This window comes from Choristoneura fumiferana, chromosome 30 (assembly GCF_025370935.1).
Source record: "Choristoneura fumiferana chromosome 30, NRCan_CFum_1, whole genome shotgun sequence".
NCBI lineage: Eukaryota > Metazoa > Arthropoda > Insecta > Lepidoptera > Tortricidae > Choristoneura > Choristoneura fumiferana.
Window position 1 is genome coordinate 375434 of NC_133501.1, and position 18783 is coordinate 394216.

The 18783-nt window shown below is 36.3% G+C and overlaps 2 protein-coding genes across 3 annotated transcripts; one reads left to right on the plus strand and one right to left on the minus strand.

Moving 5' to 3' along the window:
* Nucleotides 1–335: 335 nt before the first annotated feature.
* Nucleotides 336–3305, minus strand: Pisd (phosphatidylserine decarboxylase). Its single transcript, XM_074110460.1, has one exon. The coding sequence runs from the start codon at nucleotides 3048–3050 to the stop codon at nucleotides 1911–1913; it is 1140 nt and encodes a 379-aa protein (XP_073966561.1). The 5' UTR covers nucleotides 3051–3305; the 3' UTR covers nucleotides 336–1910.
* A 492-nt stretch (nucleotides 3306–3797) lies between these two features.
* LOC141444800 (uncharacterized) lies at nucleotides 3798–17655 on the plus strand. Of its 2 annotated transcripts, XM_074110456.1 has the most exons (4): nucleotides 3798–4494; nucleotides 5017–5306; nucleotides 9435–9521; nucleotides 10781–17655. In XM_074110456.1, exons 1-4 carry the CDS (start codon nucleotides 3888–3890, stop codon nucleotides 11066–11068), a joined length of 1272 nt encoding a protein of 423 aa, XP_073966557.1. In that variant the 5' UTR covers nucleotides 3798–3887; the 3' UTR covers nucleotides 11069–17655. The 2 variants fall into 2 exon arrangements, with proteins under 2 accessions (XP_073966557.1, XP_073966556.1); XM_074110455.1 differs by having other exon boundaries at nucleotides 3798–5306.
* The last annotated feature ends 1128 nt before the right edge of the window (nucleotides 17656–18783 follow it).

Genomic DNA, 18783 nt, shown 5'->3' on the forward strand with positions numbered 1-18783 from the left:
ATCTGTGGGAGTTTTCCTAATTTCACGGCTGGATGAAATTTATTTATTTTGAGTTAAAGAATTTGCTTGTAGATATAGCTGAATCTCTAGAATTTACGTAAGGCTTATTTATCCCGATATTCCCGCGAAGGCCGTGTAAAAAGCTGTGTGAAAATTGTACAAATTAGATGAAAACCACAATGTAATCGGAAAATTAATAAAATACTAAACTTTTAATATTTTGCTTGGGCTGGTGTGTGATCGTTTTATCTCTAAGCGGTTTGCTGGGAAGATACCTAAGCATGACAACATTGCCAAGGTATTTGATTCTACACAGAGATATAAAACAGCAGACAGTGGAAGTAAACTGTTTATTATAAATAACTTCCGATACATTCGTGATTGGACATTACAATTAGGTAGGTATGTTTACAATAGATACAATTTCCATTTTATGATTAATAATAAAGGTAAAAATTAAGGAAGTAGAGACTAGTCAAGAGACGCGATCGGCGGCGTGGCGAGCGCTCTCTATTCATTACGCCGACCTATTGCCAGTACCCTTAGAGTAAGTTTACGGTTAAAAAATACGTCTCGATCGCGTTCGCGTTAAAATCTCAAGTTGTATGCAAACACGAACAGCGCCTCTAGCGGAACGTTTGCGATGTTCGTGCTTCCATACAAATTGAGATTTTAACGCGAACGCGATCGAGACGTATTTTGTTACCGAAAACTTATGCTAAGGGCACAGAAAACGCAAGTTTAGTTCACAATACACGAGCAAAAACTTGAACTTCAGTGAAAAACCACGTGAAAGTATTCATTTTGGCGTAAGTATTCAATCAACGGTAGAAAATTATACGCAACGCTGATTCAATGCCTCTAGTGTAAGATTTCGACACGAAAAACTTCTTAATATAATGTAGGTAAGGCAAACATCAAAAGTCTAAAGCCATTTCTTGTTCTTAGCTAGCACATTTCAAATATTCATAAATGGAAAGGAATTAAATTCCACATTAATTTATCTATTTGCTAACATAGGCTAGTTGGAATTAAGTATAAATTATCGGACTAAGTCTTAACTCTGTAATGAGAAGGAGGTTCAAAATATCGGAAACTAAATTAAAAAAAGTGGGCGCGAAACTCCATGGTGGACTGGACTGGACATCACAGACAAAATACAAAAGTTAAAATTATTTAGTTTAACATAATAAGACACATCTGATAAAACAAGAAACTGTATTTAAACAATTCATTAATTGTTTTCTCTAAAAATTGCAACCTTTCTCAAATACGTCAATCACAGTCTTAAATTAAACATCTGTCGAAAATCCCGCCAATTTTGACACATTTCAAAATGGCGTTCTGGTTATTTATTACTTTTTAACGGAAAGGACCAAGGACGCCATCCAATAGCCAGGTAAATACGTAGATTTCAACAATACATGCAGGAAACATGTAAAATCGATGAGCGCATAATTGCTAGTCGTACATAGTTGGGGGAAACACGCGTAAATATATAAAACTGTTTACCAAACATTATTCTACCTCCATTTAGCATAAATATAAACATCAAACACTGGGAATAAAACGTCGTATTTAATACTTTACAGTTTAAAGGTTATATCTGTTACCACCCTCTGGATATATATTTATATATTTTTTGTACATTATATTCTTGTTTGATCACATTGACTAATTGCAAGGTGGTATAAATAAAATGCTAAATCTAAATTCAGTATAATCTGGTTACTTTATTTAAAAAAGCTTTTCTAGCTCACTTCACTTGTTTTAATATGGGGTCCGTAGCAAAAACTGCCAAACCGGATCCTTCACTTGCCTCCAAGCAACTATTAAATTCATATAATAAGCATCATCATGTAAAAAACAAGCACAAATTGGGCAACTTGAACTAAATCAGTATAAACTGGTCATCTTGCTTGTGCTTTCGCAGCCTGTGTCAAGGCCTCTCCAACCTGCACCCTGTCTCCGGATGTAAATTCAAACTTGAAGTCTTTTGGAGCCTCAAAAAGCAGTATTATCGTACTTCCCATATTGAACTGCCCAAACAGTTCCCCCTTTTTTATTGAGATCTGCCCTAAATTAGCTTCGTCAACTCGATTGCGCCTGCCCTTGGTGTTGGTTCGTAATAGTGGGTCACTGTAAATCTCTATTGAGCCCACATTTGTGGCTCCCACTGCAGTCATACTGAAGAATCCATGTTCCCAATTCCCAACATATACAGCTCGTTCATTCATCGTAAACAGGCCTGGAATGAGTCTAGCCATCCAAGGGTTTACAGAGAGTAGTTTTCCGGAAAAATGGCGTCGGAAACTTGCCGTCCAGTCACACGGCGAATGAAACCGGTGATAGTCTCCAGGAGCCAGGTAAATAATGCATTGATGTAGTATATTGTCTTTGTTGGTCAGCAACGAGTTGTAATAATCCTTATCCATGGTTTTAGACCATGTATTGGGACCCAGGAACTCTTCCAAACTATATGTGACTCCTTTAACTTGTTCTATTTTTTCTGTGTCTGCAGGACCACAGTTAAGAACTACTCCGTCACATGGAGACACGCAAGGAACAGCGGAGATGCAACGCGCGCCGTCGCGGAGCGGGCGAGCAAAGAACGCCGCCAAACTCTTGTAGTAAGTGAGATCAGTTACTGCAGCATCGTCAATATTTACATTGAATACTCTAACGTACGTACCGTAGACGAAATTCCGGAGCGACGTCGGCAGCTCGCAAGCCGCTAGGTGTCCCCATATCCGACTGGTAATGCGGAAAGGGAACATCTCATAAAACTTGATCTCCACTTTCGACACTTCATAGTTAACGCTCGCACGAATGTAACACCAGCCTACGTAAATCACGCTTCCGAGCGGTACCCAACGCGTAATTATAGCTTGCAAACTCATCCATTTATTCCGTTGGTATTGTGCTGCTGCGTTCTTTGTTTGGCTGTGTAGCGTCGCGGTTTGTCGGAACGGCCTGTGCGGCCGCAACCGCTGCTTGAACATCGGGTTTATGACTGGAAGGCAGCTACGAATGCGCGTGGGCGGAAACATTTTGCACCCGTCTGCCTTCCGTCGGGTTTTAAAATAAATTTGTTTATCTGATCTTTTCGCGAATTGATTTGCGTAGAGACTATAAACGTCCGATAACGAGGGCCAAGGCCGGGCAAAAAAAAAACTCTTCCCCGTTTTAAAGATAGATCTCTAACTTCTTTGTGATATGACACAGTTTATACTGTATCAATTTGAGCTATGCCGTTAAGCAAAGACATCGATATCAATTGATTTATTTATGAATTGGTTTTATAAAATTAGACTTTCAGAGTCTAATTAGAATCAATTTGCATTTATTATTTAAAGGCTAAAGCTGTAGGTTTCGGAACGGGTTTCAATTCTGTCACTTGTCAAATAAAGTAAACGTTCAGAAACATAGAAATATGATAGAAAGATAGAAATACAATAAATTTTGATATGTTTTCGTAATGTCATTCATTAAGTACTTACATTACAGTTTCATATATAAATTAATTAAATTAAGAATAAAATTTCTAGGATGTAAAATCATACGTGGAGGATATTCATATTTATTATTTTTTGACCTATGCGGTAATAGATCAATAAGTTAAAATATTAAGTATATCAGTCTAGCCAACATAATCATTACAGTAGTATCATTGATAGTTAACATTCTTAATCTTATTGGTCAACTACAATTTATCTCCTTTCTTGTTAATCTCTATAGTAGCGGGCATTTCTTTTTCTTTTGACGTTTATTTATGTGTTATCTGTGCTCATTAACGAATGACATACGAGAGCAAAGTTGATGTTGTTTGCGATTATTTTAGTTTTCCCCCTTATTATTTTATTTTTCAACATTAACTTTTCACTTCTATGTCCCTCAATTGCAATGGAGTCAGAAAACACTCGAAGGGCAAAGCTAAAAATGGTAAAAGACGAATTAGTATTGACGCCGCTGCAGCGAAAAGTTACGAGGCTGAAGATGCTTTTCGTGGATTCGCTAAATGCCCTGTAGTTTGTGTGACGCGGGCTGATATATCGTCGTATCTCAAGAGCATGAGCCAGAAATCCGAGACAAAAACTCCAATACACAAGAGTCTGTCGAAGCTAGAGTTGGCGGTCCATTCTAGAAATTTGGCGGCTAAATGTTCAGTTTGCTTGCTGCGTGAAGACTTAGAAGACTTAAAAATGGCTTTCCAAAAGGACCCTGATAATCCCATTTTTAAAGCGACATTCAACTTTGCCAAATTGAAATGTAAAATATGTGAGAAAGTTTACTCAAGCGAAAAAAAGTTGCAAAACCATTTGGAGAATAAGCACATTATATATAAGTCCAGCGAGAAAACGCCGAAGCGCGTGTCCTTCTCCGACCACGTGACAATACACGAAGTAAAGGAATACCACAAATGTAGAAAATGCACCCGGATATTTGAACACTACAAACTTCTCAAGTTACACATGAAACTAAAACACAAGAAACGTAAGTGCTACATTTGCAATTATTGTAATAAAAACTTTGTGGATAGGATGTTCTTTAAAGTGCATATTAAACTGCACTGTGATATTTGCGGTCATCTAGCTCCCAACAAATCTAAATACGTAGAGCATAGACGTAAAATATGCAGAGTCTTGAAACTGTACAAATGTAAGACATGTGACCTAACATTTTTCAAGTTCTTGGATGTCAAAGATCATAGTTATGATCATATGCCACCTTCATACGTATGCGATGTATGTATGGATAAGTTTACAAGCAAATGCGCTATAGCTCACCATTTATCATACCTCCACGCTGAGAAGCGGCCAACATCTCTTTACACTATGCGCAATTTAGGTAGCGAGAGGTTGTACCTGTGCAACTTTTGCGAGGAAAGTTCTGTTGAACGTGACGAGATAGAGAGTCACGTAGCTCTGTTACCGGACTTAGCAAATCGTGCCATGACTGGTTATAAAGACTACTATTTCTGTGACCAATGTTTTAAGAAATTTGATGTGGAAACAGATATGCTCCAGCACAAGTGGACGCACTTCTTAAAGACCAGCGACAACTCTCAATTGAGGCCTAATGTTACGAAGCCCGAGCCTTTTAAAAGGATATTCAAAGCTGAAGAGAAAGTTCCAGACTACATGCAACCGAAAGTGTTATTGGAGAAGATAATAATTGGTGGTAAAGAGTTGACGAAGACTGATTTTGTTGATGTTAACCGTCCCAATGAAATAACAGGGGAGATAAAAAGGCCTGTTGTAGATCCCGCATCCAAAAAGACAATTATTTCAAAGCACCAGTGTCAGGTTCGTATTACCGACACTTTGAAGAAATTTCACAAATGTAGTCAAGCTTTTTCTTAATTTGTTCTATTTTGGTAGACTAGCTCAAGTTCGAGTCCAGTGGTTCCTCAGACCTTAATTAGCTTGAATTATTTCACCAAATTAATTAGTTAAACTAACAGATTGTCCCTGAATACAAAAAAAAACATAACAAACAGAATTCAGGAGCCACTGGAAAATAGCGGAAGAAGTAGATTCTTTTTTCATTTTATTTTAAGTTACTTTGGCGAATTTAATTTGTGTTGATTTTATAGAAGTATTTAGTATATTTTGCTGTCTTTCTTTAAATTTGCTCTGCGCTCATACATTATGTAGATCCAATTTATTCAAAGTGTAAACAAACGAATTTCATCAAAATTCTTGTATAAACACCCACTGGATTGAATCAATAACACATTTATCTATAATTACTAGATGTCTAATAAAATTGACTTGATTTCAATACCTATTTATTTTTCATTTGAAAAATCTTCGTCAAAATCTGACGTAAATTCTTGAATGAAAAATTTGTATAATCTGTAGTAGCATTGACTAGCGTAGAGATGGTGGAAAATTTGTCATTTTAAAAATCGATTAATGCGCGGATGAATAAGCGATTTTTAAATTACTTTATTTAAAATTAAAAAATAGTTACTGCTTTTATAAATTTTATAAAAAAATAGTCTTTGGAATTAAATCAAGTATTGTAAATAATAAAATGGACAAAAATACTTTGATCTCTTCCATTAATAAATAATCGATTTACTGAACAGATTAATTATTTTGCAATAGGTCCTAGGTTTTCACATCAATAAATGTCTGTGGTCGGGTAAATGGCGTCTTTGTTTACACTTTTGATTAATTGGATCAGAATACAATATACTTAATTTTTTTTTTCCTTTTCGATGAAATATTTTTAAGAAATACTTTTCGCTTTGCGAATAAATCTTGATGGTAGTGAAACATATTTTAATTGGGTCATGTTCTTCTACTGATAAAATGTTTTTTGTTTTCATACAAACATAAAAACAAAACTTCGACTCTCGTGGCACTACCTATAGCATGTGGTTTTCTTTTTTAAACGGACCAGTGATAGATTTCTATCTCACCTGATATATAAACAGTCTCCTCATGTGTGTAATGTGAATGTCTAAGTAATACATGGACTTTGGCAAAATGTGCCTTGTTAACAAGAATGACAGCTATTAAAAAAAAACGGGCGAAGGTGTAGCTTACTGGTTCAGATACAGCCTCTTGCTTGAAATAGCCATAATTGTTTTTTATTTTATTTTTGAACAGACAACAGTAGGATAAGAGATTTTAACAATTTTGTTTGTTTTTTTTTTATTTTGATTAGCAAAATGGCAGAATACCATATTAAAAAGGCATTTTTTTTTCAGTTCTTTTCCTATTTGTTTCATATGGAAGAACATTTTTTTTTAAACTAAGTCCTTCAGGATTTTTACAAAACAAACCTAATCTAACCTATGGGGTTTTACATGATAATCTAGCAATATACCCGGAATAGCTTACAGTTTTAAAAAAAAAATCGTACATCCATATGAAACAAGTGGGAAATTAATCATTTGGAAAAAATATTATCAGAAAAACTTGCCATTTTATGAAGCAAGAAATAGTTTCGTTTATGTATTGTATCAAAAATAAACATTTGTAAATGTCAAATGCTTTTCTTTTGAGACATTTAGACAAGGCCAATTGAAATACTGATCTTAACACGCGGGATGGCCGGGTTCAGAGAAAAATTAACTTTTTGAGCTACTTTTGACCCCTTCTATTGCAATCTATAAAAGCTTAAAACTGCTTGTACCGTTTAAATCCCATTTAGCCACATGTTTGAACCGAAATTAATAAAATTTACTATCTTCAAAGAGTGATCTGAGGGATCTTATATTGGGAGACTAGTATTTAAAAAGTATGAAATGACAACTACCTATAGGCACAGATTACTTTTAATAATTATAGTGAAAGTACTAAACAAAAGCTTAACTCGCTCATCTCGCTGCTGCTCGTGGGTCATTTACACAAGATAATAAAAAACAGTAAAATTCTGACGCAGATTTGCGTCAGCCAAAGACTGCTGGCTTGGGTACTGATGATTGCGGAAAGTGTGCAACCTTTATTTATCGATTCGGAATGTACGACAATAATATGAAATAAATGAGCAATTAAGTATATGAGGGTTTAAATTATCAGGTGGTACATTTTCATTAATTCCGGGTCCACAAATATAGGTCGTGTTTTAGCCGCACCCCTCCCGCTTAACGCAGTTGCAAGCACTCTAAATTATTTGCGGGTAGATGTTAATGTTGTAGACAGTGCTCGGTCTACCCTCATTCTTGCTATGAATCTTTAAAAACATTTCATCATTTTCATTCATTCCGGGTCCACAAATATAGGTCGTGTTTTAGCCGCACCCCTCCCGTTTAACGCAGTTGCAAGCACTCTAAATTATTTGCGGGTAGATGTTAATGTTGTAGACAGTGCTCGGTCTACCCTCATTCTTGCTATGAATCTTTAAAAACTTATTTCATCATTTTAATTCGCTGACATTTGAATCTGTATGTATTTTTATACCTTTAATTTGTACATAGACTAACATTTAGCTCTATGTGTCAAAGCGATACTGACATGGCGTCAGCGTCGCTGTGACTCGCAGAACTAATAATAAGAGCAATAGAAATGGTACGCCATCCAGAAAATAAAGATGATGATGATGATTGAAGTGGTACACAATTTAAAACTAGGTTTCTTTTACAGTCTAAGTTTGCGGGACCTAAAAAAGGGTTATAAAAAGGTATGAAGGTGTAAAAAAGGCGTTCATTAACAGCAGAAGAGGTAAAAAAGTGACTTCGATAGTGGAAGGAAATATACACTTAAAAGAATCTATTGCTCTTATTTTTAAAGGTGCGACCAAACCGCTGCTTATAAAACGGTGACGGCACGGAATCGCAGTGATGCACCGTATACGCACTTAAATGAAGCGTTTGTCAATAGAAAGAAACCAATGTTCATGAATAACATATTGCTCGAAACACATCCTCGCACATCTTTAGTAGAAACGCAGTCTAATCTGCCACTCTGTCGCGGCGTCAAAATGGCTCAGGATGAGTTCGTCCACAGTCCCATTTTGTCACCTTCTTAAATCGTCCTCATTCTCATACAGTACTGTTCTGATTCGCCAACATTCCCACATCGTCACTTTCCTATCTTGTCCGCTTTCTTACGTGGGCCACAGTACCAACTCGTCAACAGTCTTATTTCGACTACAGTGCTAACACGTCAACATTCCTATTTAGACCACAGTGCCAACTGCCAACTCGTCATCATTATTGCACTGTTCACTATCCAGACTAATATAAATGCTCTATAAATGATTATTGAAAAGGGGCTTTTTTTGCAAATTATTCTCGGGATATTTTGCTATTTAAACGCTTAAATTGACCATATCTGTGAGACAACGTCTGCTAAACGTGGACGAGTTGGCACTGCTGTCCAAGTAGTACTGTGGTCTATAAAAGAAAGTGGACGAGTTGACACTGTGGTCGAAATAGGAATGTAGACAAAATGGGATATGGACGATACCATAAAGTGGACGAGTTAGGAAGGTGACGATTTAGGAATTGTAGGCTGACGACATGGCACTGTAGACGATTTAAGAAGGTGACGAAATGGGACTGTGGACGAAGTCATCCTGAGCCGTCAAAATCGCGTGTACAGTACAATTACTTGGAGTTAACACTTGACAGATGGGCGTGCCTTCAGTCAATTTTCAACTTTGACGTCATACAAATGAAGCCATTTTTAGTATACCCACGTTTACAGATTATGTAAAAACTATTTTATTTGTATGACGTCAAAGTTGAAAATTGACTGAAGGCACTCCCATCTGTCAAGTGTTAACTCCAAGTAATCGTACTGTACCTGGTGTCAATGACTCGTCATGTCTGACCCGCTGTCCCGCTCGCGCTAATAGTATTCAAAGCAAGAGTGAGCGAGGCTACTATACGAATTTTGGTGTAGACCCTGACGCCACCGATGCTTTGAGAATAATGTTATTTTTTCAGCTAGTGATGTTTTTTTATGTCGTTTCAGACTTGCGGCAAGTATTATTCGACGAACTATTGTCTGAATCGACACATAGTAACCCAGCACTCTGACTACGAGACTTTAAAATGCAAGGTAAATATACAACAGCTAGCGTTTACCCGCGGCTTCGCACACGTAAATCATTAGATACACACATACAGCTGAATTGAAATTTTGGGATTTTGAAAAATTCCCGTTGGAATTTCCGAAAATTAAATCGTGGTTTCATTGACGTTACATTAAAAACTCTAAGCCCAGCGGTTGTTTCGGGATTTTATCCCTATCCCGTGGGAATATTGGAATAAAAAGTAACCTATGTTAAATTCCAGCCGTTTCAGCGTGAAGGAGTAACAAACATACTCACTCACTCACTCACAAACTTCACATCACTCACCCTTCATATAAATACTTTCACAGCGGTATAACCCTTCATAATTTGCGTAAATTCATACACTTGCTCGCTCGTAAACAGTGTCGTAACATGCAGGCTACCTTGGTTGCAACCCCCCAAATAAAACCCTCGACCTTAATGTGCTTCTCATGAAACCCGTGTACAGTTATGTACAGAATATGAATATATAAATAAATTAAATATGAATGCAATATTTTTTTGCACTCATCATGAACCAGTTTCGCGAAAATCACAGCTACACGTAGCATTACGCGACGCAACTAGTTCGAGCGAGAGACTGCGAGCGTGCGTGCCGGGCGGTGCTCAGCCCTAGTGAGTTAACCCACGCCGGCGTGGGGTGTTTTGATACTTACAGAATCTTACCTATATCGCGGAGTGCGCCGCGCCTGACATAGATAGTATAATAATAATAATAAATATATGTCCTTAAATACTAGCACAGAATAAGTTTAAAATGTATTATCTTTTCTTTTGTTTGTTTAATTACTAACACACTACGGATACTCTGTTTGTCCGAAATAAAGAATTTGAATTGAATTGATATTTTTCACACCTCTCCTTCAGAAAAGTAACTTTTCCTCCCTGACGAGAGGGAGCAAAGTGCAACTTTTCTGTTCAAGGCTTATCTAAGTATTTTATTGCAAATGCCATTCTTTGAAGTTGATAACTGTAAAGCCACGCCATTTTCTATGCTGGTTGTTCTTTAATAATATTTAGAATTTGTTTTTTTTTTTCAAGTTTTTTTAATGCTCGGTGTGAAAAGTTGTATGAACCACTCGGGAGCAAGATTATTTTCATCTTGGGCGTTAACACTTGAATCCCTCATTACGCTCAGGATTTTACTTTAGAATCCCTCGCTACATTCTGGATTCAATGTACGCCCTCGCCGTAAATACACCATTTTGCTCCCTTGTGACACAAATAACTATTGTTTCACCAGGTTTGTGAAGAAACTTTCGTCTGGCCATCCCTCCTCACCAACCACAAGTGCATCCGTCTCAACTTACCAGAGTTACCGTTCGACGACGCCAGACCGGAGATACATTTCGACAATCTCCACGAATTGAGGGCCTTCGATGATCTCCCAATCACCGACGATTACATGAACACTGTGGACTTTGAAATACCGGAACCGATAGTGGAGCTGGTGGAGTATGAGGGGCAGTACGGGCAGAGGCAGTACAGTGGCTGTAAGATTGTGATGCAGGAGGTACCTATAGAGTTTTAATGTATTGTGTAAAGATAGTTTTGGACGGGCTTTTAGGTTAAACAGCTGTTAAGGTTGTAACCACAGAACTGATATTGAAGGATTGATTGAATCAGGCGTTACTTTGCGGAGGTCAGTATCAATGAACTGAAACTGTTCCGGCGACCTTATGATAGCTAAGTTTATGCAAGATATGCGAGTTCATGCAGTTCCTCCACCTCCACATTGTAAGAACACCTCCATGGTAGCATGGTAAACGGTTGCCCTGAAGATGAACTCTGATTGAGTTCGAAACGTGTCAGTGTAGTGTGTTCGTGGTGAATATGCGCGCATACACGTGTTTTGGACTCTGGACCTTTTTAATACTTAATATTAGTTCTGTGCTTTTAACTGTTTACCAGCTAATTAAGACTTAGCTCCTGTTTCACCACTCGTTGATCAGTTTTATGTGACAGACATGCGCCAAGAAGGGAGGGGGGGGGGGAGTTGCAAAGGGATGCAATGTGAAGTCCTTCATCACAATAGTTATTTGTGCCACAAGAGAAATGATTGTTTTTCCAGCGGGTGTTGATTTTGATTCCCGAGCATGTAGAATTGTACAATTGAATCACGAGCGTAGAGAGTCCCTGTTAGAATTCTGAGCGCAGCGAGGGATTCAAACAGTCGAGATGCAAAAACTGTGGTCTCGAGTGACATATACAATTTTTTACCTCAGATGCGGTAACATATTATTAAAGGTAAAAAATATAACATGGTAAAAATAAAACTACATGTTTTTTTACTACATTTGAAAAACAGTGTCAAAATTTCACAATTCAATCCGAAAAAAATATACTAACTAACCACACTTAAAAACTCAATAGACGATTTGAAATCGAACTTAAAATCGATTTAATCTTTCGTTTTTTTTCGTATTGGAGTGGAAGTAGCAGATCAAAGCTAAAAGCGAAGTTCAAATCTTTCGAATTCAGTACGCATATCTATCACATAAAATTTATCAACGTGTGCTAAAACACGTCTTAGAAATTTAGTGAAATCTTTATTGGCAGGCAGGTGGTAAATGAATATAAAGGTAAATTAGTTCTTGACATTAAAGTAACTTTTAATTGCAACAATGACTGTTATTATTAAGTAGAAAAACTTTTTTCTTGGTCATTTCTTTTTGCTGTTTGAATCTACAATTTTTATCTTACGGAGTAAAATCTAGCTTGAAGTCCATTTGACTGTATGTATGTTTGTATGTATTCCTTTGAGGTGATGTAGAGCCGAAACACTGTCCGATCGCAATGCTACGATTTGTATTGGTTTTATGAATGTAGATGTTATTTATTAGAAAATGTAGCCAATACTCGCTCAAACGTCTGCTTGTAATTTTAGATTGCGTTCAGAAAATCATGTTTATAATTAAGTCGCATAACTTCAAACTCGGGTAGATCCAATTCTGTATTTTTTTAAGATTTTGGTATTAAATAAAAGGGTAAGTAAAATAAAGAACTAGTTTTGTTACAATTTTATCGGTTAAGTATAAATCCGTGTGGTTTTTGAGAAAAATACAGTTAAAATCATAATACTTTATCAAAATCAGATATCCATATGACAGTTTTTTTTAATGTAGGTAAGTTCATCCAAGCCAATAAGCGAAAGCAGTTTGTTTTTTTTTTACAGTTTTTTTTTATCTAGAATCCAGGTCTGTTAAATCAAAATTATACAAATCCTCTGAGTTTTTTCAAAGATGGATATGTTGTAATCGATTATGTCAAATTAAAGTAAATCCAATCAACATTTATGGATGGTTTTAAATGCTGAATTTGTCGAACAGGATCGCTTTCTTTAATGCTTTAGCCATAATAAAAAAAACACTGCCTTTTTAAATCACCAAATTAACGTTATTGTCACTTTTTTTTTTTCAATTATCTCCCAAATCTTTAGAGTGGATTTATCTGAGTATGAAGTTAAGCGACTCAATTGAAAAGTCTACTGGGCCGTATTTGAGAGTAAAAAAAAAAAAATTTGTCAATTATGATTTTTTTTTTAATAATAGGGAATATGCATAGAACACAAATTTTCTCTTAAAAATGTAATGTGATACAGTCAGCAACAGAAGTGGATGAGCGGTTACGGTGCTCAAAATGATCTACAGATAGCGCGCGAGTTGAATGCAGTCGGGGCCTGAGGTGAAGAGCGGGAGCCTCTCCCCCCGCTCTCCACACGCCCCGCCTCAGTCGCCTTTAGTGTAGTGTAGTGCTGTCCTTGATAGCTGTCGTACACTTATCGATCGTGTTAAAACTCATATTGCACCCCGTATTAAGTTTTGTTCATGGTTTAATCGAGCTATATTCATCGTGTTGAGTCACGTTGCGACTACGACGGATGAAACAAATAAAAGTTTAGGTGCTTAGTCCTGTTTTATATACATAATTATGTGTTTAAAGCGCGAAAGTAAAAAAAAAACCATTAATTGGGTCAATCAACTTTTTTACCGACTCTAATGTGTCCGCGACATTTTTTAAACAATTGCAGATTTTTGTAAGTAAACACATTTTTCCTGTAATTTAATAGATGGTGTACCATCAGCAAAAGAAGTGGTCTATCAATTTTTAAACACGTTCCTATCAAATGAATATGTCGCTAAAGTCGAACTTTCAAGTTGACAGACACGTCTATTGTCATTATTGTTTTATGACGCGCAAACGATTATCAACTTTAGGGTGGTAGACCACATATTTGGCTGATGGTACATGAATACATGCCATCCTACGTAAGTTCAATCTATTAAAGCGTGTAATATCTTGTTGGAAGTGTGCTTTTTTGGTAACACCAGAGACAATTTTGGTAACGCAGGAGACGCCGAAAGTGTCGGTAAAAAATAGTTGGTTGGCCCAATTATGTGTTTAAAGCGCGAAAGTAAAAAAAAACATTAATTCTAATAAGGTCGCAACACTATCGCATTCCTGAGCTCAGCATTCAACTCGCGCGCTGTCTCTACACACGATTTTACTGCAAAGGTAATAAGAGAGTGTTTAGATCATTTTGAGTACCACTACTGCTTGTTTGTCAAAACAATAAAGATATATTTGAAGAAATAAAAAATGCATATTCTCTATTAGTTTTTAATATAATTTGTTACTATAGTACTTCTGACAAGTTCGGGAGAAAAAAAAGGGAAAATATATTTTATGACTATTTTTAAAGCATTGTACGGTGGACTCTTTCTCAAGATGCATATCTTCTTATTTATTATGTTTAAAGGAAATGTTTTTGTTATATCAAATAACAATGTATGGATTAACCGATTTTCACGCCTTTTTATATTAAATAAGCTGATAAAGTATATGTTTTTATTTTTTATGTATTAATCAAAAAAATTGTTTGAGACGCGTATAAAGTTAATAATAACAAAGTCTGATTGTACGTTTGTATAAACATATTATTAAGAACTCATACAATAGGTATTGTTTCTCTGTAGTTTTTATGGTATCAAATGATCTTTTTTTGTAGATTGATAGCAAAAATAAGACTTTTTTGTTAAAGTACTAGAATTTTGTTTCAATAGGTAGGAAACGATTTAGCAAATGATGCAAAGGTAAACTTAAGCCCGGCCTACTGTAGAACCTTTTCATAATAAACGTTCCAATGGCTTTGTTGATGAAAACAATAAATGGCTTGCTGAGACAAGGTTGTAGTGCAGGTCGTGCTTGCTTACAGCATTTTGATCTATAAATTGATTAGTATCTCTGTTTATTTTGAAATTCTGTCAATTTTAATTTAATATAAATTTACAAGATAATATTAATTTGATCGAAGTGTTCCTAAACTTAATTTTAGGTGTCCTTAGTAGAGGTCACTAAAATGTGACCGATTACACACTGGGAGCAAATTTAATTTCGCGTCTGCGTTTTATTGACGAAATTAAAAAAAAAACACCTGAAGTTCGCGTATTCAAATATGCAATCGCTATAACTTGATTTGGGATAGGAATAAAGTAACACAGTTGTGAGTCAAATTGAAACTTAGTTTAGTTTCTTCGGAACTGTTACGTTTTTATTGTTTATTTTTTTTAAAGTAAGTTTTAGGTTTTCCATTTAACCGACTTGTAGTTATAACATGCTTCTTAAACACGATATCATTAAGCCGTGTACACACGAGCAATTGTAATGTGACAGTTCAGATTTACGTAACGCTTTACCGTGATCTCGATGAATATTGAGAACAAAAGCTGTTACTCGAAATTATACGTATTATGTGAATTTATCAAAAGAACAGCTCAAAATTATGTTTTTATTTCTACCTAAGATAAGTGTTTAGATAGTCTTAGTGACATGTAATATATCTAGAATCCCAGATACGATACACTAATTTGTACATATTTACTATGTATTCGGTAATTATACGCGTACATTGTAGCATGTGCATCGGAATACGTTTTTAAACTTTTGTGTATTAAAATGCACAATAACGAAACTGTTTGTTTTTATGTCATTGAAAATGCCATGTGTTGCTATGTCACTTGTTATATGTAATATATAAGCTTGACACTGGTATTAAAAATACCGGTATTGGTATTTTCGGTTTCGTTTCGATTTACTGAAACTTTAGTTTGAAATACTAGTACTGAGAATACCAGTGCTGCAATAAATACCGGTATTTTTAATACCGGTTTCTAGGCGTGATTGTGATTTTGATTGTGCGCTCTTTTTCTTTTAAAGCTGCTCAAGTCTTCTACGCTGTTATAAAGCGTTGCAATTCCGTCATAAGAATGAATATAGTTGGTATTATGTTGTAGTATTGTCATTAACACCAATTAATGTAATCTTTTAAAATATTATGGATGCGAAAGTGCACGATTGTTTGTTTTTAACGCAGCGACAGAGCAATGTAATTTTAGAGACTGTTACCTGGCCAAGCAGGGCTTGAGACCGGTAGCCAAATATCCGTACTAAAACGGTACGTAATTACCGGTATTTTACCGGTACTTTGGTACAGTCAACTACAAAAAAGATCGATACGGAAATCTTAATCTGAAATATTGCAGTAGTTAGTTTAGTTTTGAAATTATGGCCGTATCGATATCTTTGTAGATGATGTAGTGAAACAATGTTTTGTCATCGTATTTTGTCGGAAAACGTTGTATTTATCTTACTTTCTCTATTAGCATACTGCAGTTTACTGAAGCTAATTGGATAGCAAGATAAAAACGAAGTTATGCGAAAAAATACGATGAAAAAACATAATTCAATAGATATGTACCAACTGGTATCAATAAAACCGGTACATATCGGTATCTTTGGTACCGACTTTTTATTCCAGGATAAAACCTTAGAACTGTTAACTATATTTCACATAGCCTCGTAAGACCCACGTCAAACTTCGATATGGAATTTGAAACTTGATGTCAATCTGTGAAAGACATTTTGCTTTCTGCTGGGCTTTACGAGGTTATGGTCGCTGGTAACAGCTGCCTTTTAAATTTTTGAGCGAAACTAGTATTTGCTATCTGGGTGCTCGAGCTTTTATGTTTGCGATGTTGTAATTATAATTGTTATATTAAGATTGTTACAGCGTAAGAGAATGTCGCGTTTTTGTCGACATTAGGTTAATGTTAAGCTCGGTCTGCATCGCGACTGTTCTCGCGAATATGTCTGGATAGAGGGGAAGTAAGGGCACTACCAACAAGTTTGTTTTATAGGTTGTCATTCACTATGACGCGTGCCGTGGCTCTTATTGCAATGACATTAATGTCTAATTTTGACAAAATCACGCGTCTTCGTATGGCACTAGGTATAACGTTATATAAACTGCTATATTTTACCTAGGTCCATTGCTTTGTAAAGGACGTTTAAGTTATGATGGTTTTTTTGGAGTCTTATTGTCATTTGTCACCAGATTTACGTAATTTTACCAAATTTGAAGTCGATCGAACTACTGGAAGTGGGTCAAATTTAAATTGCAAGATTGACCCAAATTAATAAGCGAACAGAGGGTCTACTCCGAAAATCGAAGTTCCTCCGTTCCTCTCATTCACGACACGAACTTCGATTCTCAACTTTCGTAGTAGCCTTGCAGGGGCTGCAGGGCACGTTAAATAACAGCTTGTAAAAATTACAAAAATTTAACTGTTCAACTCGCGATGTCGCGATCTTGCGAAAGGATCAAAATTATTCGGACCGTCTTGATGAATTGATGATTATTGCTGTATTATTGTACTCTTAGTTGTTCAAAAATAAATATTTTCTATTCTATGATTTGAACAGTTTAATTGTTGTGCGCCGGTTCTCCCAGTGGGTACCCGGTGTTATATCAAAATATCAAAGTTGACCATGTATCATGAAGTTCAAAATTCGAAATTCGTATCGTGCCATCACGATCACGCATAAAGTATTTAATACGCGAGTGAGCGAGATGACACGACACGAACTTCAAATTTCAGATTCGCCCTGTTACATTACGTTCGCTCTAATGCTTCCGGTGGATGCTCGACGTGAACTTGAACAGTCGCGGTGGAGACCTACCGTTAGACTAGCTTTTAGAATATGAAGTACACGGAGTATGTAATTTTAAATTATGTTCCCTTTCTTTCTGTAAGTACATAAATAAATGTTGTACCTACATGTTGTAGTTTTTTTTTAATACCGGAGTGACGAAGCGGTAACGTTTTGTGTTCTCTGCCTACCCCATTTGGGAATACAGGCGTGATGTTTGTGTGTGTGTGTGTGTGTGTGTGTGTGTGTGTGTGTGTGTGTGACGAATGTATTTGCCCCAGATATTCGAACTTCGTAATTGTGCCAACCCATTCACGCTAATAGTTTTTAATACGAGTGAGCGAAATGGAACGATACTAATCTCGGAGTAACCCCTTGAAGGCCGACGCGAAAACCGCACACATTCACAACAAAATCCCGTTCAAAGAATGTCCGAACTATTTATTTGTTTGCGTAATAAATAAAATCATCACCTACACAAATTAATTGCAAGAATACATGACGAAATTTGAACCTAGTCTATACTTAAAACAGTTGAATTTCGCTATCGGCCTTACTCCACGTCCACAATAATAAAAAAAATATTAACTTGTATCACAGAATATAACAGAGGCGCTGCCACGAAATTCGAATTCGAGTTCGTACCGTCCCTTTCAATCTCGTATGAAATAATATTAGCGTCAGCGGGACGGTACGATACGAACTTCGAATTTCGTAGTAAGTAATAGAAATAACCCTACTGATCCCACCACACAAACGCATTGAAATAATACGTGACGAAATTTGAACCTAGTCTTTACTAAGTTACAGTCGAATTTCGCTAGCGGCAAAACTCCACAACGCTTGACACTCCACAATTTCACAACGCTTACTGTGACACTCTAATATGAATGCAAGTCTTATCAAAAACGACAGAGGGATTAATTTCACTTGCTACATTGAAGGCGACTTTGTAAGGTTGCTTTGACGGACGAAATTAGGTTGTAGAACAAAGAATGCATTCGGTCTTTCGGAGAGGACTAATAAAAAGTTTTTTTCAATTAATTAATGCAATAATTCGTGTCTAGATTCCTGTCCAGCGGTGGTGTAGGGGTTATAGCACGCAGCACGGATTGCTGAGGACCTGGGTTCGATTCCCAGCGCTGGTCTCTTTTGCTGGTTTTTCTGTGCATCCATGTCTCAGTTTGGATTTTCGATATGGTTTCACGGGATACCCGTAAAAGTAACAAATTTGGAGTTGAAATAAAAAATACAAAA

What these genes read in the sequence shown, in the direction of transcription:
- LOC141444800 (XM_074110455.1), top strand. Translation starts at nt 3,888, where the DNA reads ATGTCCCTCAATTGCAATGGAGTCAGAAAACACTCGAAGGGCAAAGCT. An exon ending in TTTCAAAGCACCAGTGTCAG is followed by an intron (nt 5,307 to 9,434) that starts GTTCGTATTACC and finishes ATGTCGTTTCAG; the next exon opens with ACTTGCGGCAAGTATTATTC. An exon ending in ACGAGACTTTAAAATGCAAG is followed by an intron (nt 9,522 to 10,780) that starts GTAAATATACAA and finishes TTGTTTCACCAG; the next exon opens with GTTTGTGAAGAAACTTTCGT.
- Pisd (XM_074110460.1), bottom strand. Translation starts at nt 3,050, where the DNA reads ATGTTTCCGCCCACGCGCATTCGTAGCTGCCTTCCAGTCATAAACCCG.